At 59.4% G+C, this 23063-nt stretch overlaps 3 protein-coding genes across 13 annotated transcripts in view; 1 reads left to right on the top strand and 2 right to left on the bottom strand.

Annotated features, from left to right (window-relative positions):
- SH3D21 (SH3 domain containing 21) overlaps positions 1-10514 on the top strand; it is a 29384-nt gene extending 18870 nt beyond the window's left edge. For 3 of the 6 annotated variants that reach the window (XM_082363186.1, XM_082363187.1, XM_082363185.1), the window contains exons 11-17: positions 234-302; positions 1053-1146; positions 1241-1293; positions 1413-1507; positions 1657-2579; positions 2671-2734; positions 2824-3005. In XM_082363186.1, the coding sequence (XP_082219312.1) occupies positions 234-302; positions 1053-1146; positions 1241-1293; positions 1413-1507; positions 1657-2579; positions 2671-2734; positions 2824-2889 (1364 nt within the window). In that variant the 3' untranslated portion in view covers positions 2890-3005. Of the gene's footprint in view, positions 1-233; positions 303-1052; positions 1147-1240; positions 1294-1412; positions 1508-1656; positions 2580-2670; positions 2735-2823; positions 3006-9644 lie in introns of those variants that run through there. The other 3 variants (XR_014236314.1, XM_082363188.1, XM_082363189.1) reach the window with 3 other exon arrangements.
- EVA1B (eva-1 homolog B) lies at positions 3813-5484 on the bottom strand. The gene is made up of 3 exons (XM_082363687.1): positions 5303-5484; positions 4797-4894; positions 3813-4514 (listed from the first exon to the last, which is right to left on the bottom strand). Exons 2-3 carry the CDS (start codon positions 4861-4863, stop codon positions 4075-4077), a joined length of 507 nt encoding a protein of 168 aa, XP_082219813.1. The 5' UTR covers positions 4864-4894; positions 5303-5484; the 3' UTR covers positions 3813-4074.
- Positions 10515-12421: 1907 nt separating the features above from the next.
- Positions 12422-23063, bottom strand: part of STK40 (serine/threonine kinase 40) — a 37818-nt gene continuing 27176 nt past the window's right edge. For 5 of the 6 annotated variants that reach the window (XM_082363354.1, XM_082363355.1, XM_082363353.1 and 2 more), the window contains 5 exons: positions 19979-20094; positions 17152-17296; positions 16895-17014; positions 16241-16325; positions 12422-14812 (listed from right to left, as the gene is read on the bottom strand). In XM_082363354.1, the coding sequence (XP_082219480.1) occupies positions 14594-14812; positions 16241-16325; positions 16895-17014; positions 17152-17296; positions 19979-20094 (685 nt within the window). In that variant the 3' untranslated portion in view covers positions 12422-14593. The remainder of the gene's footprint in view (positions 14813-16240; positions 16326-16894; positions 17015-17151; positions 17297-19978; positions 20095-23063) is intronic. The other variant, XR_014236362.1, reaches the window with a different exon arrangement.

Genomic DNA, 23063 nt, shown 5'->3' with positions numbered 1-23063 from the left:
TTTCAGCATGTGTGCATGTGCCAGAGTAGCTGTTCCTGTGTCCGTGGATATGAATGTCACTTGTGTGACTGCCTTCAGATGCTCACTCTGATGTCACCTTCTCAGTGTGGCCTTCTCAGGACCATCTCATTTAAAATCATACACTCCCCTGCTTATTCTTCCTCTGTACTACTAATAAATCTCTAACACACTACATGGTTTACTCCTTTTGTTTATGTCTGCTTCCCCAATAGAACATGAGCTCATTCTGGCTGCTGTGGGGAGAGCACACCCTAGGCAGGGTGGGTGCAGCCCAAGCCCAGGTTAGTGAAGACGGTGTGACTCAATCTAGAGTGCTTAGTGGTGGAGGTGAGGATGAGTGGCTGGATTCAGGATGTGTTTAGAGCAGACAGGACTTACTGATGGTTTGCATGTGCAGCATATGGAAATAAAGGCATCAAGGAGGACTCCTCACTTTGTCGTCTGAGTGAGTGGGCAAGATGGGGAGCAGTGGGAAAGGGGAAGATTCTGAGGGCAAGGAGGTTGGGAAGCAAGAGTTTAGTTCTGGCTATGGTAAGTGTGTGATGCTAAGTTAAGTGGAAATATTGAGAGAGCTGTCGGGTATGAGTCTGGAGTTCAGGGAAGAGGATGGGGCTAGAGATGAAAATTTAGGAGTTGTTGGCTTATTGATGATAATAAAACCCATAAGGCTGGGTGAGATCTCTTAGGGAGTAGATGTGATAGAGAAGACAGAGAAGGGAGTGCGGACTGGAAGGGGGAAGGATGTTGCCTTGGTCCAGGAAGGAGAAGAGTCTGAACCAGCCATGGGCACTAAGCCGAGTACAAGTCTTTGAAAAGCATGGATTAAAAACTGGCAGGATTTGGAGCCATCTCCCCACGAAGCCTTCCCTGACAGCTCTTTGGGGGTGCTCCCATGGTCAGTGTCCCCAGAGCTCCCAGGAGGCAGAGTCAAATATGATTCATCTCCTGTCACTAGTCCCCTGTGCACAGCACAGTGACTTTTAGATGAATGGATGAGTGAACAAATGCCCCACTCCCCTCTCCCCTCCCAGCTCCTATTAAGGAACCCAAAAAGATGATGCCCAGAACAGCCCTCCCTACGGTCAAGAAGCTGGTGACAGCCCCGACTGGGCCAAGCAAAGCCAAGTAAGGAGCAGGGTGGCAGAGGGGGAAAGAGGAAGGTCCAGAAGAAATGCTGCTCCCTGCCCCCATCCCCGGTTCTGATGGGGACATGTTTCAGGCCATCTTGGACACCCAGCGGAGACAGTCAGAAGCGCCCTTCCCAAAACTCCAGTAAGTGTCGATGCCTCCCTGCAGTGGGGTGAGGCCTGGGGTGGTTGTGCTGAGGGACAGAGATGGGGAGAGGCTTGGGGTCCAAGTAGGCCCGGGCCCCTGAGGGTCTGCTCTCACAGGCTCCAGCAGCAGTTTCCTCGGTGGGTGTCCAGGCCAGAGTGGCAGAAAGCGAGCCAAAACCCAGGCTTCACAGCAACGCTCTGCAGCCAGTCGGGTGAGAGGCCCAAGACTGGGGAGAGTGGGGATCCTGGGCAGAGTCTGGTTCTCAGGGGTGTGGTGTGAAGGATCCCAGGCCAAGGGGAACCAGACTCAAACTGTCAAGGTACCCAGCCCTCGGCTGAGACCTCACCCCCATCACCACAGGGCGAAGAGCGGAGCAGCCTTACAAAGGCCCCTCGTGTGAATAAAACCCCAACTCTGGACAAGACCCCCAGCCTAGAGAAGACCCCATCTCCAGATAAGGCCCCCAGTCCAGAGAAGACCCCGTCTCTGGATAAGGCCGGCAGCCCAGAGAAGACCTCATCTCTGGACAATGCCCGCAGCCCAGAGAAGACCTTGTCTCCAGATAAGGCCCCCACTCCAGAGGAATCCCTAACTCCAGATAAGGTCCCTATCCTAGAGGAGACCCCAACTCTGGAGGACAAAGCCCCCAGACCAGACAGGGTCTTTTCTGTGCATGAGGCACCGGTCCCAGAAGTCCCACCTGGTCCAAAGATGGCCCCTCCTGGGGACGAGGCCCACACCCTAGGAAAGGTCTTGACCACCAAACAGGTGCTCTCTGAAGAGGCCTCCACCCGAGACAACACTCAGTTCCATCACTTCTCTCCGGAGGAAGCCCTGCTAAACGCCAGGTCTCTTGAGGCCAGTGAGGCTCAGTCCCAAGAGGAGGTTCACATGCCAGGGGAGCACCCCCTCTGCATGGCGAAACGTCCCCTGGATAAGAGGGACAGCTCCCCTCTCCAGTCCGAGCCCAAGTCCAAGTCAGGGTCCATGCCTGCCCTTGAGAAGGCCGACCCCCAGGAAGAGGCTACCACTCTCCTGGAGGAGGCACCAGCGAAGGATGAGGCCACCCCCAAAGAGGAGGTGCCCCCCGAAGAGGTATCCCCTGCTCAGAAGAATCCACATCCTATCATGCTGACTCCAGAGCCCCAAATGACTCCCACCCTCCACTCCTTGGTCCCGCAAAATCTCACAGATAGCAAAAGTGACAGAGACGACATGGTGAGGATAAAGGACGAGGTGGAGGCTTTAAGGAGGTCGCTGGAGCTGATGGGGGTGCAGCTGGAGTAAGTGGGTAGGGGTGCGGGGAGGGGAGGAGAGGGGTGCGGACTCTAGGCCTGCCCGGCCCACCCCTTCCCCTCGGTCTCGCGTCCGCAGAAAGAAGCTAACTGACATCTGGGAGGAGCTGAAGAGCGAGAGGGAGAAGCGCACGTTGCTGGAGGTGGGTGGGGTGCGGGTCCCAGGCGGGGCGGGGGTGTGTGGGGGTGGGCGGCTGGCACTCCCCTGACGCCCTCTCTCCACTCGGTTCAGATGACGCGGAGGACCCAGGAGTCCCGGAACCTGGGCTCCATCCACGCGCAGACGCAGACGCACTGAGGGGTGGGCCCGGGAGGGACTACGGCGGGACCTGGAGCGAAGTCGGGCTCCGGCCACCCACGTCCTTGCACACGATTTTGGGAAACGCAAGAAAGTAAACTCTGCCATGTACGCGCGCCACGCCTCCCTGGTCGGTGCAGGGCGGGGTCTGCGCGGCGGGGCGGGGCTGGCGTTCTGCGCTCCCGGCCCTCCGCTTTCCTGGCAGTGGCTCCCGGGCACATCTGGCCAACATGTGGCTTCCATTACCGTTCCCAAGGCCTGCGCGCGGCTATTTTTATCCACCGGATGGCGAGGGGGGAGGGTGTCTCCTTCGGACGCTAGTCCCCGCGCTGGAGAAATGGCCGGCAGGAGGGGCCCAGGAGGGGTCGGGCCTCTGCCCGGGGGCCGGATTCCAGAATCCAGCTGTGCGCCAGGGGAGGGGCCGGGCGGGCCGGCTCTCCAGCCCGGACCCCTCCCAGTTGCCTCCACTGTCCGCTGTGAGGGACTCACGGGAACGCAGTGACACAAGAACTCCACAGCCCAGCTCAGGCACCCCTGGTTACATTGGGGCTAATAGCGCCTCAGCGTCAAGGTTAGGGTTCCGAGGCCTTGTGTGCGCGCGCGCGTGTGTGTGATTGCAGTGATGCATAAACTTAGGGCATTTGTAGGGACAGGGGCAACGTGTACCCGGGCGTTTACCGGTAAGGAATGCATTTGAAAGGAATGCGGTTGATTTCTGTGTGTGCGTCTGTGGTGAGGCGGTGGAGTGTGGGTGCAGGAGTGTGTGTTTTTGCCATGTGTGAATTGAACGCAAGCATGTGTGCTGAGGCGTCGGGTGGGTGGAAGGAGGTGGTCAGCCTGGTAAAGGGGTCTCAGCCCTGGGGCCCCCTGCATGGCAAGAGCTTGGGAGTCATTAGGGGGAAGGATAACAGAGGGAGACTGAGTCACTGAGAATGCAGCTTTCATTGGTCACGTCACCTCTTAACCGTCCCCCAGAGACGGGATGGGGACCTTGCGTCCTGCCCTACCCCCAGGGCCTTCTGGCTGGACGGGGGAAGGGTGTCTCCCAGGGGACGGGAATCCAGGCCCAACAGCACCAGGGGCGCCGTGGGGGCGGGGCCTCCATAGCACCGTGGGCAGGGGCAGTCCAAAGGTCCTGGGGCAGCTCGAAGCCCCTGTGCATATCCAGTACGCTCTGGGGGCCGGTCAGTAATAGTGCATGCGGCCCAGGGTGCCCGTGCCCGTGGGGCTGGGCCCCAGCGTGCCGGTGCCCAGCAGGTCTGGCTGTCCAGTGCGCCAGATCTCCCGCAGGATCCGTTCCCGCTCCTCTAGCCGCTGCGCCCGCTCCAGCTCCTCCGCCGAAGTGAAGACGTTGACGCTCAGGGGCCCGTCGGGCTCCGCGGACACCTCGGGGCCCGGCAGCGTGTCGTCGGGGCCCAGCCGAGTCACCGTGTCCTCCTCGTCGTCGTCGTCGTCGTCGTCATCGTCGGCCTCCAGGGTGCTGCTGCGGGGGTCCCGGCGCGGAGTGGGGCCTCGGGGCCGCGGGCGGGGTGCGCAGGAGATGCTGATGACCAGGAGGCACAGGGTGAGCAGTAGGCCAAAGCAGACACCCAGCACGAAGTAGAGGCCGAAGCTCTCGGGGTTAGCTGGGGGTCAGAGGGCAGAAGTCACGGAGGGGGCCTGGCACGTGGGAGTCAGCCCATCTCTAAAAGACTCCAGGTTCTAAGTTTGGGGGGCAAGGACAGTACCCTCTATTTGAGGGACCTTAGGTAGCCGCCATCGGGCAGTCGGGGGAGTGGGGGGCGGTTTGGGAGTAAGTGACTGGCTAAGGGGGGTTACAGTGGCAGGGGCCGGGAGGAGGGGAGGGAAGGGGTGGAGTGGGGCCTGAGGAGGCAGGGAGGGGTCCAGGTCCGGGGGTCTGCCCTCACCGCGGATGTGTGCGTAGGCCGCCAGGCTGTTGCTGAGCAACTCCATGTCCCTTCGGGGGGCATCCATGCTTCTCTGGGGGCGCAGCTCCCCTGTCAGCCTGCGAGGTCAGCAAGGTCAGACCCTTCTTCCCCTCTGGAGCCGACCCTGACCCCGCTTTCTCCTCGGGGCAGCTCTGCTCCCTGGAAGGGCAGCCCCAGCCAGGCTCCACCCTGGAGAGAGCGGCTTCCTAACTTCGTTGCCGACCTGGGCCCTGCCTGGGGGGCCCTTCCCCTGGGCGCGGACGCCCCAACACCTGAGGGTCGGGGGAGTGAGCCGCAGGAGGCTCCGTCCCCTGGTGGGTTCCCCAAACGAGGCCCGCTTTCGCCGTCCGGGAATCGGGATGAAGGAGAGAGACGTGGGCGCCTTCCTTACTCCCTGGGCGGGCTCCGGGCAGGGAAGCCGCCTCCCTCTCCCATCCCGCCCGCCCCGCGGGGACCCCCGGGCCCGGAGGCCCGGGCTCACTCACCGTCAGCGCCCCGCTTCCCCGCTGCCCGGCCCCGGCGCGTCCGGCGGCCGCAGACACCCGGGGCCCGGCCGCTCCCGCCCCGTCCGGTCCCGGTCACCTGCCCGCCCGGCTCGGATCCCAGGCCGCGGCAGCGCGGGCCGGACAAGGGCCGATGGACCAGCCGGCGGAAAGTTTCCTCCGAGGAAAGAGGAGGGACGGGGCGGGGCGGGGCGGGGGAGGCGGGGAGGAAAAGGGCCGGGAGAGGAAGGGGAGAGGAGGGCTGCAGGGAGGAGGGGTGGGGTGGGGCCGAGGCCTGAGGGGCCGTCTGCTCCCCGGCAGGAAACCGCTGGGGAGGCCGGTTGCAGGAACCCGCCCCCAGGCTGCTAATAACAACAATAATAATGAGGATGGAGTTCTCCGTAGGTGCCAGGCAGTGTTAAATCCTTTACAATATTTTTTCATTGAATCCTAACAACCCTATAACGTGGAGACCATTATCCCCACTTGACAGATGAGTCAACTGAGTCACAGAAGGATTGAATAACTTAACCCAGACGGTCAGGATTTGAATCCACTGTTCTCTGACCCTGAGCTCTTAACCCCTTCCCTAAACCTTGCTCTTCCTCCCAGGAGGCCCCTTCACCCAGGGAAGACTGCCCCTTTCCCTAGCTCAGATACCAACCCCCCCCCTCCCCAGACCCTCAGCCACAATCCAGGGCCGGGGCTCTCATCCCCTCCTCCCAGGGCCCTCGTCCCCTCCTCCCAGGGCCCAGGCAGTGAGTGTGGCCAGCTGGCCCAGCTCTGGTCACGCAGGGTTAATGAATGTTGGACTCTGGCTTCAAGCCAGGCCCAGGCCAGCCTTGCAGAACCGAGCCCGGGGCCTCCGCTGGCCCCTGTGCTCTTCTGCAGCGGGGCAGAGGTGTGTTTGGCTCTGGGCTAAACCTGCTGGTGCACGTGCACGCATTTCCACGCAGGCTCAGGGCTTGTGCCTGCAGTGTGTGTGTGATCAGCATGCGGCCGGGTCTTCTTCCTGCCCAGACTCCCAGGCCCCCGCTTTTGGGCCCCCCTTCCTGTGCTGGGATGGGGTGAGGGGGAGGCCTTCTTGGCAGGAGCCTTAGAGAGGAGGAGGGAAGGAAGGGGGAGAGGAAATTGCAGACATAGCTGAAGGCACAGCCTGAGGCCTGTGGGCCAGTGACCCCCTTCTCTGTCCAGGCTGGAGACCCCCACTCCCAGTCCTGAGACTGGGTTCAAGCAGAGGGCAGATCTGGTTAGGGAAACGACTAGGATGACTCCCACAGGGAGGGGAAGGGACTCTTGATGTCTCTGTGACTGTTTAGTCTGTTTTGTGAGCATGTGTGGAGGTATTTCTGCCCATATTCGTATATTTGTGTGTCTGTTTTCGTGTTGTATCTGCTTGAGCATTTTTGTGGGGTGGGTATGTCTGTGTATAAATCCATTCAGCCACTAGTCAACAAATGCTAACTGGTCTGCTTAGCACTTCCTGGTAATGGGGTTCAGCAGTAAACAGAACAGACACAAATCTTTGCCCTCTTGGAACTGACGCTAAGGCGGAGAGACAGTACGTGAAGAAGATGGTCTTGGGTGCTCCTAAGTGCTCAGAGGGCGATGGAGTGGGGAAGGGTGATGAAGAACAGCTGGGGCAGCCCTCACAGGTGACACGGGGCAGAGACTTGAATCCAGAAGAGCGGGCAGCTGTGCCAGGATCTGGAGGAGAGTGTCAGGGCAGGAAAGAGGCCGAGGGCCCTGAGGTAGGAGCGTCTGTGGGCACCTCTCTCCCAGGGGCAGCGAGGCATGGGGACGGGTGGTGGGGTGATTGTGAAGGGGCCGGTGGGCCTGCGGAGGAGCTTGGATGTTATCGCAAGTGTGGTGGGAGCCCCTGGAGAGTTTCCATCAGGAGAGTGTCATGCTCCCCTGTCAGCCTGCGAGGTCAGCAAGGTCAGACCCTTCTCCCCCTCTGGAGCCGACCCTGACCCCGCTTTCTCCTCGGGGCAGCTCTGCTCCCTGGAAGGGCAGCCCCAGCCAGGCTCCACCCTGGAGAGAGCGGCTTCCTAACTTTGTTGCCCACCTGGGCCCTGGCTGGGGGGCCCTTCCCCTGGGCGCGGACGCCCCAGCACCTGAGGGTCGGGGGAGTGAGCCGCAGGAGGCTCCGTCCCCTGGTGGGTTCCCCAAACGAGGCCCATTCCGTGATGCACTTCGGAGAGGTCCCCCTGGGGGCTCAGGGTAGGATGGGGCCGCAGGGGAAGAATGGAAGCCGGGAGAACAGTGAGCAGGCTGGCAGCCATCCAGGCCAGCAGTGGCCGAGGGCTTGGACCAGGATGGCCAGTGGAGGAGGTGAGCCAGGCTGAGGTTCTGAAGGGAGTGGCAGCAGGACTCCCTGGATTGCATGAGGATGTGAGGGAAGCAGGAATGTAGGACAGCTGCTTGGTATTGGCCTGAGCACCTGAGGCAAGCTCAGCTGGGGAGCAGGATTTAGGGATCCAAGTTTCATTTCAGGTGGTTAGATTTGAGAGGTCCATAAGTATCTGGGTGGAGCTGTCAGACACGCAGGCGCAGTCCGGAGGAGTCTGGCCTTGGGAGTGTGTTTGCGAGTCCTCAACACAAGGTGGACTGAACAACCGGGGAGTGGCTGAGGTCACCCAGGGGACGGGAGAGAAGAGAGTTCTGGATGCTGCACTGCCGGTCTCCTGCAGGAGGCGTCAGCCGGGAGAGACCGGGGAGTTGGGAGGAAGACCTGGCCAGGACTGCAAGGGGAAGCTGAGGCTGGAATCTGACCACTGGCTGTGGGTTTCCGTGGGTTGCACTGACATGTTGGATGCCTGCCCGTCCGCGTGGATATCAGTGTGTGCTGCGGCCGTGCGTGTATGACTGACCCTGAGTGTGAGGATGCCGTGCGTCGGTTTGTATGGCACATACCTGTGTCTCCGTGTGGGTCCACGTGCACGCCTCTCTGAGTAGGGGCTCTAAGATATTGGATGTGTTTGTGTTAAGCTGTTTCCGCACATCTGTGCTATGCAGATCTCTGGGTATCGCTACCTATGGACAAGGGTGTGTCTGTGTTTGGGTTGGCGTGTGACTCGTGTGTTTGGAGTGGGTCAGGTGTGACTCAACCCTGGTGAAGCAGATGGCTATGTTGGAGCAGGGTGGGGCTTGAGATGGTTGCTGGTCCCTCAGAGAGAGCTACCCAGAGGGCTGCCTTCTCCAGGGGGATGCACGTGGCCAAGCCAGGCCAGGTGGGAGAAGTGGCAGCCTTGCCCTGGAGGGTTCAAAGAAGCTGGGGGCTGCTCCTCGAGGCCCTGGGAGAGGGCCCAAAGCCTTTGGTCCATGTGGGCCATCCCCCCTCACACCCCCATCCCCTTGCCCTCCTGGCCACCTGCCTATCTGCTTTTCTGTCTGCCTCTGCCTGCCCACCAGCCTGTCTGTAGGTCTGCCCAGCCACCTGCTTTCTGGTCATGCTGGCTGGGATCTCTCGGCATATATGTCACCTGCCTGCCTGGCTTGCATCCCACATGTCCACCTGCTGATTTCCTCCTTGTCTGTCGGCCTGTGGCTGACCTGCTGCCTGCCCACCTGCCCATTTGTTGGCTGCCTTTCTGTCTTCCTGTCTGCCTGTGAGACTAAAGATTTGTCACCTTGGGAGGTGCAGAGTGTTCCTAAGATGACATACAGGAAAGACAGGTATTAATGGGTGATCAGAAGGCTGAGAGATCCAGAGCCTCTGGGAGGGCCCTCGGGAGGCCTGGCACATTCAGGGCTCAAGGCAAAGCCTCACTCTGCCCCCTTCCCCAGTGGCCCAGGTCGGGGCTGGCCCTGGCTGCTCTGCTCCTGACACTGGGGCCTCACCCCACCTGGAGGTCAGGGGCTGCCTAGGTCTTGGGTGGAGGAGGAAGGGGACTCACTCAAGGCCTCCTAAGGCCTCGCAGTCCTCTGAATGCCCCCTCAGCACCTGGGACAGCTGCTGGGAAGAGGCACTGTGAAAGTCTGCAAAACGAGTAAATAACGGTTATGGATACTGAGTATCCTCTAGGTACCTGGCACTTTGCTAAACGCCGTGCTCGTCTCAACGCTTCAAATCCTCCCACTAACCCTGTGTAGTTTGTAGCATGACTCCCATTTTACAGAGGAGGAGGGTGAGGCTCAGAGTGGTCAAGTAGCCTGTGTGCAGTCACATGGATGTAAGTGGGAGGGCCTGGATTTGAACTTCAGAGCCATGTTCCCTAACAGTCTTCCACTGGGCAGCTCTAGGCCATCGTTCTCCATCCTGTCAGACCCAAAGCTGCCTTTTCACGATATTTTCTTTCTCTCCTTTTTTTTTTTTTTTTTGGCTGCGCCGTGAGGCATGCAGGATCTTAGTTCCCTGACCAGGGATTGAACCTGTGCCCCCTGCAGTGGAAGCGTGGAGTCCTAACCACTGGACCGCCAGGGAATTCCCTTCATGATATTTTCTAATTGCTTCTTGTATGCTCCTGAAATGAAATTTATGGCTAATAGACCCACCTCTAATTAAAATTAATATATAATTAAATCGAATAATTATATAATTAAATTAATATAGATAATATAATTTTAAAATGTACATATCTTTTTGTCCTGTAATATATAAGAAATAAAGGGCAATGCTGTGTATTTGTGAAGTAATTAATTGCCAGGAAGGTGACAGCTACGAGTGCAGACCGATGCTGGGATATTGTGTCAGTGTCTGAAACTCTGAACTCTTGGTAAAGTTCTGAACAAAACAAAGTACAAATTTCCTTCACTTTACACAGTAGTTGCCTTCCCAGAAAATTCAGTGTATATTATGTATACACAAGTCCTCTGTGTTTATGTATAAAATGGAGTTAGAGTCTTGGCTCTGGTAATTATAAACACGTTTTTCACTCATGTCGAGCAGGATGTAGAATCTGTCCCCCTTCTGGGGTTGTCTGGAGCCTTGGTCCCCCGCCCCCCAAATGCCAGCAGCACCACCCGACCTCTGTCATTGTGACGACCAGCCCCCAATTCCCCACCCCCGCAACATGGACACACAGAAAATCCTCCCGCCCTCGTGGAGCTCAACATCCGAGTAGGGGAGACGGATATAATCGACAATCACACATACCTTGTAGTGTCAGGCTGTGATAAGCACAATGAAGGGAAATAAAGCAGGGGAAGGGGCTAGGGAAGACCCAGTGGACGTGGCCAGGGACAACCTCTCCGAGAAGGTGAGATTTTTGAGCCAAGGGAAGTGAGCCCTGCACATATCTGGGGGAAGAGCCTCCCAGAAAGAAAAGCTTTGAGGTAGAAGCTGCTTGGCTCCTTGGGACAGTGAGGGAGGGGAGGGCTGGGAAGTCAGATGGGGCCTGGTGGAGAGTGCTTTCTAAGCCACACACAGGCCTCTGGATGTTACACTGTGTGTACAGAAGCCATGGGGGGGCTGTTAAGCAGGAGAGGGACAACATCGGACTTTTAAAAGGCTCGCTCTGGCTGCCCTGTGGCCACTGGGCTGCTGCAGGGGAAGAATGGGAGCAGGGAGGAAAGGGGGCTCAGACGGGGTGGTCGCAGGAGCTGTGAGGAGTGGTCAGGTTTTGCCTGGCTGGCCGGCAGGCTCAACAGAGGGTTGGACGTGGGGTACGAGAGGGAAAGAGGCAAGAAGTCAAGGCTAACCTGGCTTTGGAGGTTGCACAGCTCAGCCTCCGAGCCTCCGTCGCCTCACTTCCTTTCCCACGGGAGACAGCGCCACAGCTCCAGAGACAGCGCCACAGCTCCAGGCTGGCTTCTCTCTGAAGCTGCTCTGCCTGAGGGCGCTGGGGACCAGGCGGTGACTAACACTGCTGGAAACATCTCAGTTCTTGTTTGACTCCTCAGGAGCATAGGAGGCTGTTGATCACAGCCGCCTTTCTGGTACTTTCCCCTTGCTTTGCTGCCAGGGCTCACAAGAAAAACCGGTAAAGGGCAATCTAAGAAGTTTAGATCAATGAAGCAACAGTTCTGGCGTGACAGCTGCGCGCCCAGCCAGTTCTAGGGGCTGAGGACACAATGAGCAAAACAAAAAGTCCCTGGCCCCATGCGACTTGCTGTCTTGGGTGTTGCTGAAGTTAAGCCCGACACATAGGTGCCCAGGTGATAACCTGTGTGCAGAACAGAGGCTGATCGGGTCGGGGGCACAAGAGGGAGGCCGAGATGGAGATGAGGCCCAGGGGGCGTGGCTGGTGGAGCGGAGTGTGGCCCGGGTGGGCTGGCAGTGGGGCAGCTTCTGGCGCTGCATCCGGGACAGTGCCACAGATAAGGTAACAGGCAACATTTGTACAGACTCGGGAGTGGCCAGGAAGATAGGGGCCACCTGGCTGCTGCGGTAGCTGTGGGAACAGGGAGGGATGGGGGCCCCGGGGCCCGCCCTGAAGAATTTGCAAAGAATCAGGGCCTTCCCACACCTTGGGGAGGCGCCACCCCCTCTTGCTGTGTGGACACCTGCCAGAGGGGCTCCTCTGGCACGGATCTCTGCTCCTTTCGTGACCTGGGCCTGTGTGGGTTCCAGCACAAAAGTGGGTCTGCCTGTGCGCTGTGGTGTGCTGGGGACAGGGCCAGCCCACCTCTAGCTTCACTGCTCCAGTGCTCAATCTGCAAAGTCTAAATTTAGGCCAAGGAAGGAAGGAAAGAAGAAAGGAAGGAAGGAACCCCCCCCCCCTTGGTTTCCTATGGAGAGGAGGGTGGTACAGGAAAAGGCCTGGCCTGGCGCTTCTTACCGCAGCTGCCCTGGATGGGCACGTGGGCACACGTGCAGTCTGTCTGGCTAGGGTTCCCCCATCCCAGATGGAGGTTTGGAGGGGAGAGAGGATCAATACCCTGATGGTGGCAGCTGCTCTGGGACGCCTCCTTCCTGCGCAGGTCTGGGCTGAGCCAAGCCAAGCGGGGAGTTCCCCCTTGGGCACTTGGCGGGAGGCTGGACCAACGGGGCTGGGAGACTGCTAGGAGGTTCTGGCCCCCTCCCCCATTCAAGACAGTGACGGCTGCTAGGGTGAGGGAGCGCCCGTCCAGGGCACCTGGTGGCAGAGCCAAGAGCTACAGGAATCCTGCGCTGCGTGGCTGGGTGGGAGAGATGGAGACGCGGCGAGGAGGGTAAGAGACGACACAGGCCACGCTGGCTCCAGATCAGGAAGTTTTATTGCTGACATGCAGGAAGAGTCCCCATGTAGTACAAAAATATGACTTTATACAAACTTTTTTGTGACTTTTCCCGTTTTGTTTTTTTACAATAGGACTTCTCTCAGCGTGTGACACCCAGTGAGGGCAGACCCAAACTCCTCTCATTTGCTTTGCCAGAAATTACTCAGACACATGGGCTGACCTTGGAAGGGACCAGTCTGTCTGACAGGCTTTGCAGACCTGGAGGATATTGCTTTGAAAAGGAGGAGAAAGACCACCAGGCAAGCAGGCCCGGAGGGTCTGGGCAGGCTGCCGGACGAGGGGCTCGGGTGAGGCCCTCACGGGAGGACAGTCACAGGGGCTGCGAGCCCTGGGCCGGACTGCATTTCTACTCCTTTAGGAGACTTCTTTTTGAAATAAATATAGAAAAGAGGGCATCCCGCCCCCCCGCCCCCGCCCCTCCCCACCCCAGCACGAGACCCTGGCTCTCAGCAGCTGGACGGCTGAGGCAGGCTGAGCCGGTGCTCAGGGGGGTAAGTGCTGGGCTCAGGCGGGCTCCCACGGACCCACTGAGGCAGAGGCACGAGGCGCCCACGTGCTGGGATGGGGGCATGGGGAGGAAGGGGCGTGGGCGGCCCTGCTACTGCTGGCAAGAGGTGGCCCCATTTTTTCCAGATGGGGAAACTGAGGCACAAGGAGGTTTGGGACCTTGCCCAAGTCACTCACAGTGAGTCAGCTTTTGGGGAGGGGGCAGCTCACACCCTGGGAAACAAGGTCACGCAGGCCTCTGTCACCTCCCCACTGGGGAGAAGGCAGGCAGGAAGGGCCCGAGGGCCCAGGGCTGCCTGGAGGGGAACGCTCCGCTGCTCTGAGGGGCCTGGGGAGGGTAGGCCAGGGGAAGGTCTTTGCTTGGCACTGGGCAGGGCCAAGTCCAGTGTGGGAGAGCGGGAAGGAGGGCATTCTGGTGAGAACAGCGTTTCTGGCAAGACGGGCATCCACTTCAAAATCTCGGCTCAAAAAGGGCAGCAGGGCTGTTCTCAAGCCAGGCTGGGCCCCCCAGTCCCTACGATTCTCCCCACGAGCCCTGCAGCCCCCAGGAAGGACCCTGGCGCCCCTGGTGGTCTGCTGGGAGAGACACCACCTCTATTACGAGGCAGCGGCGGGAGAGGAGATGCCCCCACGGTTCTCTGAACACAGAGGAGTGAGGGGAGTGAGACGACGTGCAAGCAGGGCCGCCTGTTCACAGCTGGCCCGGAGCACCTCTCACCAGCCCCCCACCAGGCACCCTTCCCATCCATGTCGGCGTCACCTCGGTACCACGGTGAGGGGTGGAAGAGGAAACCAGGGCCGATGCGGGTGTACAGCACCTCAGAGAAGCTGAGATGGGAGAGAGAGAACCAAGTGTAGAAAGGCCTCCGCATCACCAGAAACAAGGAGGGACTGGTGGGCTGGAGGTGGAAGGGGACCGGCCAGAAGGGGCTTCTGAGCCTGGGGGCGAGGAGGGGGCCCATCGGGGGCTGTGGACTCCCTGCTGTCCAGCCAGGCTGGGGGCAGGGAGTGGCCATGGGCCGAGCCACCTAGAGATGGGAGAGAAGTTGGTTTCAGTACAAAAATAAATACATTTGAATTCCGCTTAAGATGAGGTGACAGTTTTCCAAAGCTTGGACTGAGGGGCTTGGGGTCAGAAGGGGAGGGAGGAAAACAGACTGCGAGGGGCCTGGGAGGGCAGTGGGGAGCGGGCATTCATGTTGGGAGCCAGCAGCGAGCTGCACTTTCAGCTTATGTGGACTGTGGGGGGCAGCTGCCCCCGGGGGTCAGTGGGTCGGTGGCGGTCGGCCCCGGGCGGGCGGGCTCCCTCCTCCTCCCTCTCACTCAGTCCAGAGACAGCATGGTTAAAGAGACAGAGGTAGATTAAAACGTCATGATTAAAAGCAGATTAGTTATCTAGGCTTCTCAGATTAAAAAACCAAACAATCAAGCAATCATTCCAAAAGGTAGCTTCGTGGTACCTCTGCTGACCCCATGTGTGACCTGGGCTGTCCCTGCCCCGTCCCCGGTGCGGCCCGGGAGAGAGTTCAGCGCTACGGGGCCCAGCCGGGGAGCCGGGCTGTCGGCTGGGGGCCGGGAAGAGGTGGTGGGTGGTGCCGGTGCCGGTGCCCCTGCCCGAGGCTGCTATTTCCGCAGGTAGCGCTGCGCCAGGATGGCTGCGTCCAAGGGGTTCACGGGCTGCGCGTCGTGGCCCAGCCGTCGCACGGGTGGCACGCTGCCCAGCTGCCGCCTGGGCCCCCAGCTGCGGGCCTCCTGCACGGAGCTCTTCTCCTCGGCCAGCAGCAGCTGCTGCCGCATGTAGTTCTCAAACTCGTACTGGGAGCACTCCTCCGTCACCTTCGCCTGCGCGGCAGAGACAGACCCACAGAGCCCAGCAGAGAGAGGGAGCCCAGCAGAGAGAGGGAGCGAGAGAGGCGGAAACGCAAGAGGGAAGAGCAGGGCAGTGTCAGCTGGCCCGCCTCAGGGGCCTCCCTCCCCAGGCACCACACCCTCAGGCCCGATCTAGTGGCCCAGAGTGTGGGTCCCGGAAGCCCTCCAGCCAACTTGGACCTCACCTTGCTGGCCACCCTGGGTGTCACTCAGACCTGTGATCTCCCGTAACTCACTGACCTTGGAAGAGGTCACATTCCCTCAGAAGGCTTAGCGTCCCACCCGCCCCCGTGAAATGGGGCAGTAGTCTCCCCTCACAGAGGCTCTCGAGGGACCAGGGCAGGTCAAGTGGTAAGAGAGCGGCCTGGGGCTGGGGTGCCAGCACCTGGGCAACCCTGTTTCTCCGTCTTGCCCCAGGCTGAGCTCCCTGGGACAGCCCAGGCACAGTCACAGGGACTGAAGTGGGCGGTCCCTGTGCTAATCATCAGAGGGGGAGAGCAGGGCTGTGGAATCAGACTTGGGTTCAAGGCTCAGCCACTACTTCCAAGCTGTGCGACTTTGGGAAAATTACTTTACCTCTCTGAACCCGTTTCCTCTTTAGTGAAATGAGATAAGAACACAGGACACATAGGCCTGTAGTGTGGACTGAATGAGGCGTACTGGGGGGGCACTCACTACATGCCAGTGATGATTATTTTTAGCTGCTAGACAGCCCTGGGAGCGGGTGGGAGCTGGGGGGCAGGGCCTGGAACTCTCTTTTCGAGGGCCAGGAGGCTCTGCTGTAGTCCCAGGCTGGCTCCGTCCGGTCCTCCCTGCCAGTGCTTGCTGTGGGACTCCAGGGGGGCCCAGAGAGGGAGGGTCCTTACAGCTTCCCTCCCCGGGCTCGGCCAAGCCCTGCCCTCCAGGACGCACCCTAAGATCACCCGCTAGCTGCCTTGCGCCCTGGTCTCCGCCCCGACCCCGGGCCCAGCACTTTCTCCAGTGCAGGCAACAGGGGAGGAGAGAAAACTGGGAGAAAATGAATCATCTGAAAAACTAAAAGCAGGAAGGGCAAGAGAGAACCCTGTGAGTCAGAGGGGCAGACCAGTGTGACCGTTTAAAGGGCCGGCATATGGCAGAGCCAGGGCCTGGGCAGGAAGAGGAAGCTGAGGGAGGGCCAGGCTGAGCTGCCGTGAGGCCTCCCCACCGTGGGGCCTCCTCCCCGACTGCGTCACAGCCCCTCTGTCAGGCCACGGAACGGCCAGCTGAGCCAGACCCGAGGCAGGCCCCAGGCAGCTCAGGCCGAGGACTTAGGTCTCTCTTTCCCAGCTCCAAGGGCTGGGGAGAGGCCAAGGAGGCCCTGGCTGGGAAAGGGACCGAGGGGCCCCTGCAGCCCTGCCCAGCCTGCCCTCCCCAACTCACCTCCTGGGAGCTGTCTGCGTTGCTCATTTGGTCGTCGATGTCAGGAACCACCTGCAAAGGCCCGCTCAGAGAGGACAGGGACTGCCTGCGGGGGAGGCCGGGAAGTCAGGCTGGTCCAGGCAGCCCGGGCCCTGCTCCCCCGACGGCCAGGTCCCCGCTGCTCGGAGACTTGGCTGGAATCAACAGACCTGGGATAGGTCCCAGCTCAGCCCCTTCCTGACATGATTGCCTCTGCTTCTCTGGGCCTCAGTTTTCTCTCTCTCTCTCTCTCCATATATTTTGGCTGTGAGGCTTGTGGGATCTTAGTTCCCTGATGAGGGATTGAACCCAGGCCCTCGGCAGTGAAAGCACAGAGTCCTAACCACTGGACTGCCCAGGAATTCCCTCACCCAATAAATGGGGGACAATTTCCACCTCGCAGGCTGTGGTGAGAACTCAGTGAGATAATACCCATCCCATAGTTGGCATGGACTGGCACGCAGGAGATGCTCAACCCTGAGTTCTGCCTGCACCCTCCCAACCCTGCCCATCAGGAGAATCTGGAGATCTGACTCTGCCTGGAGGAGAAACGGGCCCAACCTCAGGCTACTTTTCTGCGGAGGCAGGACAGTGCCTACAGGTGGGCAGAACCCAGGCTTGCCCCTGCCCACTCACCACGACGCAATGATGGTACTGAGGGCCTCCAGGACATCGGCAGCAGCCAGGCGCTGCTGGGGGTCGAGGACCAGCAGTTTCCGGATGAGACACACGGTGTTCTCAGAAACCCGCCCGTCCCTGATGCAGGAGAGAGAGAGGGAGAGGCTCAGGCGGGGTGGGCTGGTGCTGGGTCTCGGACCCAGGACTCTAAGCCTCACTGTGTTGTTTCCAGCCCTCAAGCCTGAAGGGCTGGACTCCAGGGAGGGAGGACTCACTCGGGGATGGTGTACTCGGCGGCCTTGATCTTGCGGAAGAGCTCCTGCGGGATGCTGTCGTAGAAGGGGAACTGGCCGTAGAGCATGGTGAAGAGCACCACGCCCAGGGCCCACATGTCGCTCGGCTTGCCCCGGTACGGCCGGCCTGCAGGGCACATGGACACACGCACACTCAGCCCAGGGCTGGTGAAGAACGGCCCTGGCGCTCCCTCGGCTTACTGGCTTCGCGCCTGAAGTCCTACCCACAGGGCCCCTCCGCCTTGGCACCCTCACTTCCAGTCACCCCCGCCCCGCCATGCTTCCTCCCAGAGCAAGCCGCACGGGCCCAGTCCTTGAGCTTCTGCCATGCTCGTTCCTCCTCCGCTCCGCAGGCTGGTTCCCACTCGTGCTCTGGAGCCCCGGCTCCCCAGGGGGGTGCCCCGCCTTGGCGTGACCCCTGAGGGGAAGGGGTCACACCTGGCCTTGTGCAGCCCGCCCTCCTGGGCACGTTTCACGCCTCCTCCTCACAGCACCGGCCCTGCTCTACTGACTGCGAGCTCTCGGGCGCTGGTCCGGCCCCTGCAGCAGACAAGCTCTCCCAGGAGCTCTAACCGTCAGGCGACTTTTCCCTGAGCTTTGACTTTTGAAGGAACAGTGAACTTCAAGCTTTCCTTTTGGTAATGACAATGCCAGCTATGGTTTATTGCACCAGACACTGGGTTATGGCCTTATTTAATCCCACAGGGACCTAATGAAGTAGGGGCTAATATCATCCTGATTTTATAGATGAGAAAATAGAGGCCCAGAGACGTCTGTACCTTTCCCAAGGTCACACAGGTATTAACCAGACTATGAACTGTGAGGGCAAGGCCATGACTGCCATTTCACAGCTTCATGCCCGGTGCTGAGGTCTGTGCTTGGCACACAGAGTCAATGAAAGGCAGACCTGGGATCAAAACCCACTTGAGTCACCCCACTTCATCCTCTTAACAATGTAGGGAGGCAGGACTATTTTCAGCTTTTAACCCACAAGGAGACTGAGGCTCAGAGAGGGGGGGTTGAGGGCCAAAGTCACACAGCTGGGTATTAACAAGGCCAGTCCCAGAGTCTGGGTCTCTGGTCTCCCAGTCCAGGTCTCTTTCTGATGCAGGGGGTTCCTCTGTTTCACCCTTCAAGAGTGGCATGAGTCTGGAAGAGCCAGAGCCAGAGGTCGAGGGCAGCAGGTGGGAGTGACGGCACGTGGAGGCCACCCCAGCCTGGCACTGCTGAGGAGGCCTGACCAGAGGCAGCCCCTCCACCCCCAGGCCTGCATACAGTCACAGACCCCACCTCTGACACAGCTCTGGCTCTGTCAACTACAGGGATGCTTTCGGGACTCTCAGGGAGGGTATCCAGGCTGGGCTGGGCTGGTGGGGGAGGGGTGCTCAGGGAGTTGGGAGGCACCCCTGGCACCCAGATCTTCTAGCAGAGGCCACAGGGACTCCACCCAAAATCCCCAGGCCTGGAGAGTGGCACCACTGCCCTCTGCAGAGGTAGCCCTGGGAGGGGCCTGATGCTCCAGCAGAACCCTCAGCTGGGAGAAGGCCTCCAAGGAGATCGCAAATGCTCGTGGCAAGTTAGAGCAGCCTGCTCCACAGGAAGACACGTGACAACTCGGGAAGAGGCTGCTTCTGCCACTGTGGGGAGGGAGGCACATGTGTGAGTGCTGGGGATAATGGGCCCTGTAGACAACCCTGAAACCTTCGCATCGCAGGGATGGGAGCGGATGTGAGCCCTTGGTCCCCGGAGGGACCAGGACAGAGAGAGGGACCCCGATCTGGCAAAGGACAAGCAAGAAAGGAAAGAAAGCCTACGGTGAAACAGAAGCGTGGCCTTGGGCAGGAGGCAGCCCTGGGATCGAGCCTCAGTTTTCTGGTTTACTATTAGCTGTGACTTTGAACAAGAGGTCTGATCTCTCTGAGCCTCAATTTTCTCATCTGTAAAAATTTTACCTCACAGGGTAGTTGTGTGGTTTTATACAGATGATGCCTGTCATATGCTCAGTACAGCACCCAACACTAACAGTTTATCAGAAGGTGATAGCTACATAATTGACTTATTTTGTGTATTACCTGTCTCAGCCCCACTAGAAAGTCAGCTCACCATCCATGGAGGCAGGATGTTTGTCTGACTGTTCACTGCTGTAACCAAAGTGTCTAGAACAGAGCCTCGTATGTGGCAGGCCCTCGGTAAATACCAGCAGAATGAATGAATGAATGAATGAATGAATAAACAAACAAAGGGAGTATTATCTTTGAAATGCAAGTCTCATCACGGTAGCCTCAGTGAAGACCTCTTCAGCGGCGTCCTCTCGCGCTTGAATTAAAGGATGGCGTTTCTCAACAGGGCCTCCATTAGGCCTTGCGCGGCTGGACCCCCATCCACCTCTCTGGCCTCCCCCTGAACTTTCTGAGTGGCAGCCTCAGGGGCCTCTGTGGTTCCTCAACTATGTGGCGCCACCTCCGCCCAGTCACACCCCTCGTGGGTTCCTATTTATCCTCACAACCTCAGCTCGAACACCACTTCCCCGGGGAGGGCCTTCAAGCACCCATTCTTCATACTCACAGAAATCACGTTTCTTTCCTTCCAAGCACTAATCTCAGAGAGTAACTAGTGTAATGATTACCATCTTCTTCCTCCATGGGACCCCAAATTTTGTACCTGGAGGAACAGTACTGGTTTGGGCCACCAGTGAAGCCCCAACACTTAGCCCGGGGCACACCCATAGATAGTTTGTTGACCGAATGAACGGCTGCAGAGCCTGGCTGCGTGAGGTCCCAGGGCCTGCCGCCTGGCACCCTGCACATACCGCTGAGCACGTCTGGACTGATGTAGGCGGGGCTCCCCCTCTGGTCCTTCAGCAGGTCCCCCTCGCTCACGAGATGCTTCCCGAGGCAGAAGTTGGTGATGGTTATCCGATGAGTCCTGGGGGCGGGAGGCAGAGAGTGAACAAACCTCGGTGTCTGTACCCACGGGCGCCCCAGCTGTCCCCGCCTCTCGTCCAAGGAGCAGAGGAATCACACCCATGTCCTTTTCTGCTCCATTGGCCCTCCCGGCCTCCCCAGAGCTGCGTGGGGAGTGCCACTGGGGGTGCTGACACAGGCCAGTCACCCTTGGTTGCCACCTGCCGAGCTGTCCCCGCAGGGAGCTGAGTCACTCTGACCAGGGGAGCTTCAGGGTGCTCCCCTGAACCTGCGCCCTGGCTGAGTCTTGGGGCTACAGCTTAGGGCTTGGAAGAACTGCAGAGATTTCTGCAATCTCCACACACACAGTATCTATCAGTAGACTGGGAGGAACTGGAGACCCAGTCTGGTTCCCTCGTTTGCACAGGAGGAAGAGGAAGTCCAGCAGAGTCTTGGAGGCCTTCCTTCAGTCCCCCAGTGCTGATCCCTTGGGTCCTCACTTTTATTATTATCACGGCATCACCAACAGTACTAAAAACGAATGCTGGGTCTTCCCTGCTGGCACAGTGGTTAAGAATCCACCTGCCAATGCAGGGGACACGGGTTCGAGCCCTGGTCCGGGAAGATCCCACATGCCGCGGAGCAACAAAGCCCGTGCGCCACAACTACCGAGCCTGCGCTCTAGAGCCCGTGCGCCACAACTACCGAGCCTGCACTCTAGAGCCCGTGAGCCACCACTACTGAAGTCCGCGTGCTTAGAGCCCGAGCTCCGCAACAAGAAAAGCCACTGCAATGAGAAGCCCGCGCACCGCAGCGAAGAGTAGTCCCCACTCGCCGCAACTAGAGAAAGCCCGCACACAGCAACGAAGACCCAATGCAGCCAAAAAAATAAAGTAAAAATAAATTAAAAAAAAAAAAAAGGAACAGGGAAGAAAGTTTAAACAAAAAAACTAATGCTTAGTAAGCGCAGACCCTGGCTTAAGTGCCCGATGGGGACTGTTTTCATTCACCCCTCACAACAGCCTACAAGGGAGACTTTCTCGCCGCCCACTTCACAGATGATGCAATCAGGACACAGAGAAGTGGAGAGACTTGCCCAGGGTCACACAGCTAGTGAGGAGTGGAGCAGGATCCAACCCAGGTCTGTCTGACCTCGGACTCCGCACTTTTGAGTGACACCAGTGGGGTGCCCACTGGGTCCCGGGACAATGCCCAGCACCTGACTTTCCCTTCCGTTCCATCCAAGGTGACTCACCCCTTGTCTTGTACAGCAGACTCTGCACTGCTAGAAAACCACAGATTCCCCATCTGAGAGAGCCATGGTGAGAGCAGCTTTGGGCTCCGGTCCTTTCTAGGAGGCTCACAACGAGAACAAAAACCGGCCCGGAGAGGACGCCGTACGCCACCCCTGGGGACGCGGGGTGAGGGTGCAGAGCTTCCTTGGCCTGTGTCGGGGGGCACAGGGAGGAAGGGCCCCTCTGCTGTGACAGCCGGCTGGCTGGGCGGAGAAGCCTGGGAGGACGGCAGGAAGGGAAGCCCCACCAGGGGCCTCGGGCGGCCTCTCCGTAGAAGAGCCTCCAGGGGGAGAAGAGGTTGGCTCAGAGGCACAGGTGTGTGCGGCTGCGCTCACGAGGCTCCGCGAGCCCTTCAGCTTTCCTGGGGAATTCTGCGGGCAAGGGCTTGGTGCACAACAAAGGCCAGTCTGCCCCCGGCGTTCCAAATGGAAATGCTGGCCCTCGCCCTCCGTACAGGCCTGCCCTGGCAGATGCCACGGAAACCTGCCTGGTGGCCCCCAGGCCAGCTAGAGTCTGAGAGGGCAGGAGAAGGGTCTCGGGCAAGGATCACGTCAAGAAGTGGGCTGCTCCCGCTCAGAACCGCCCACGTCACTGAACACGGCCTGCTCGGGCCTCTTGTCCACGAGGGCCCCACACAGCAGACGCACTGCGTTTTCTCCCCTCGTCAGAGCTGGCCACGGCAGCTGGAGGCCTGAGAGGCTGGGAGGAGGACCGCTCAGGGGAGAGTCTGGTGGGCTTGGGAGTCAGATTCCCGGGTTCTAGGCCTGGCTCTGCCACTTCCTGGCTGTGTGATCTCGGTCATGCTATTTAATCTCTGTTAAACCTCAGTTTCCTCATCTGTAAAACAGGGAAAACATTAGCACCTAACTCCCAGGGCTGTGTTAGGACTTTACAAGATAAGAAGATAATCCCAGGGAAAGCACTGAATCCAGGGCCTGGCAAATAGTGACTGATTACTAAGGGCCAGCTCGGATGATATCTCATCCTCAGACGGTGGGCACAGCTGGTGGAGGTTACCGGTGGAGACCCCAGGGAACACAGCGTGCTGAGATCGCGGGTGAGAGGAGCCACACTGTGACGACAGGCCCTGGAGCACACGTGCCCGCGCGCTGGCCTTCCACTCCACTCTTCCGGCAGGACCTGCCAGCCCTCTGCCCGTGGGGCTCGAGAAAAGCTCGGCCGAGACTCTGCAGGGTGGGCGGCATGGCCGGGTTGGAGCCTCTCCCACAGGAAACCACACGGTCAGTTCCCAGCCCTCCAGAAGCCTGGCGATGCTCCCTGCCCGCCACCATTGCCCCAGTCGGCGTGGCGCACAGATCCCTGGGAGTCCAGACCCCCCAGGCTGGTCCTGGCAGGAGAGGCAAGGGCAGCAGGGGTGCAAGGAGGGAGCTCCGCGTCAGGAGGGCCCGCTCAGTGAGTCACTCTTTAGCTATGGCCCTCTGGGCTACCACAGTGTGTCTCCTTTTCTAGGAACTGGGCGTGCAACGTGCCCACGCGGAAAAGAAAGGACGGAGAAAGAACCCACAGCCAACCTCAAAAGGGAATTTCAGATGGCAACCCTTGCCCTTTATCCACGGCAGGGGAACTTGCTGTAGCAGCTGCCTTGCAAACCCTTCTCCCTGTTTCCCTCCCTGGGAGCGCTCTGTCCTGCTGGGAGTCTCCAGCTCGTCTGCTGCCTCTCCAGCTGGACTTAGGG

This window comes from Balaenoptera borealis (genome assembly GCF_965194805.1).
Source record: "Balaenoptera borealis genome assembly, chromosome: 1".
Taxonomy (NCBI): Eukaryota; Metazoa; Chordata; class Mammalia; order Artiodactyla; family Balaenopteridae; genus Balaenoptera; species Balaenoptera borealis.
The sequence above is the reverse complement of the archived record's forward strand: the minus strand, read 5'-3'. Positions and strand labels throughout refer to the sequence as shown.

Bases quoted from the DNA above. Each gene is read 5' to 3' on its own strand.
- EVA1B (XM_082363687.1), bottom strand. From the start codon at position 4,863: ATGGATGCCCCCCGAAGGGACATGGAGTTGCTCAGCAACAGCCTGGCG. The intron at 4,515-4,796 runs GTGAGGGCAGAC...TCTGACCCCCAG, and splicing joins GGCCTACGCACACATCCGCG to CTAACCCCGAGAGCTTCGGC.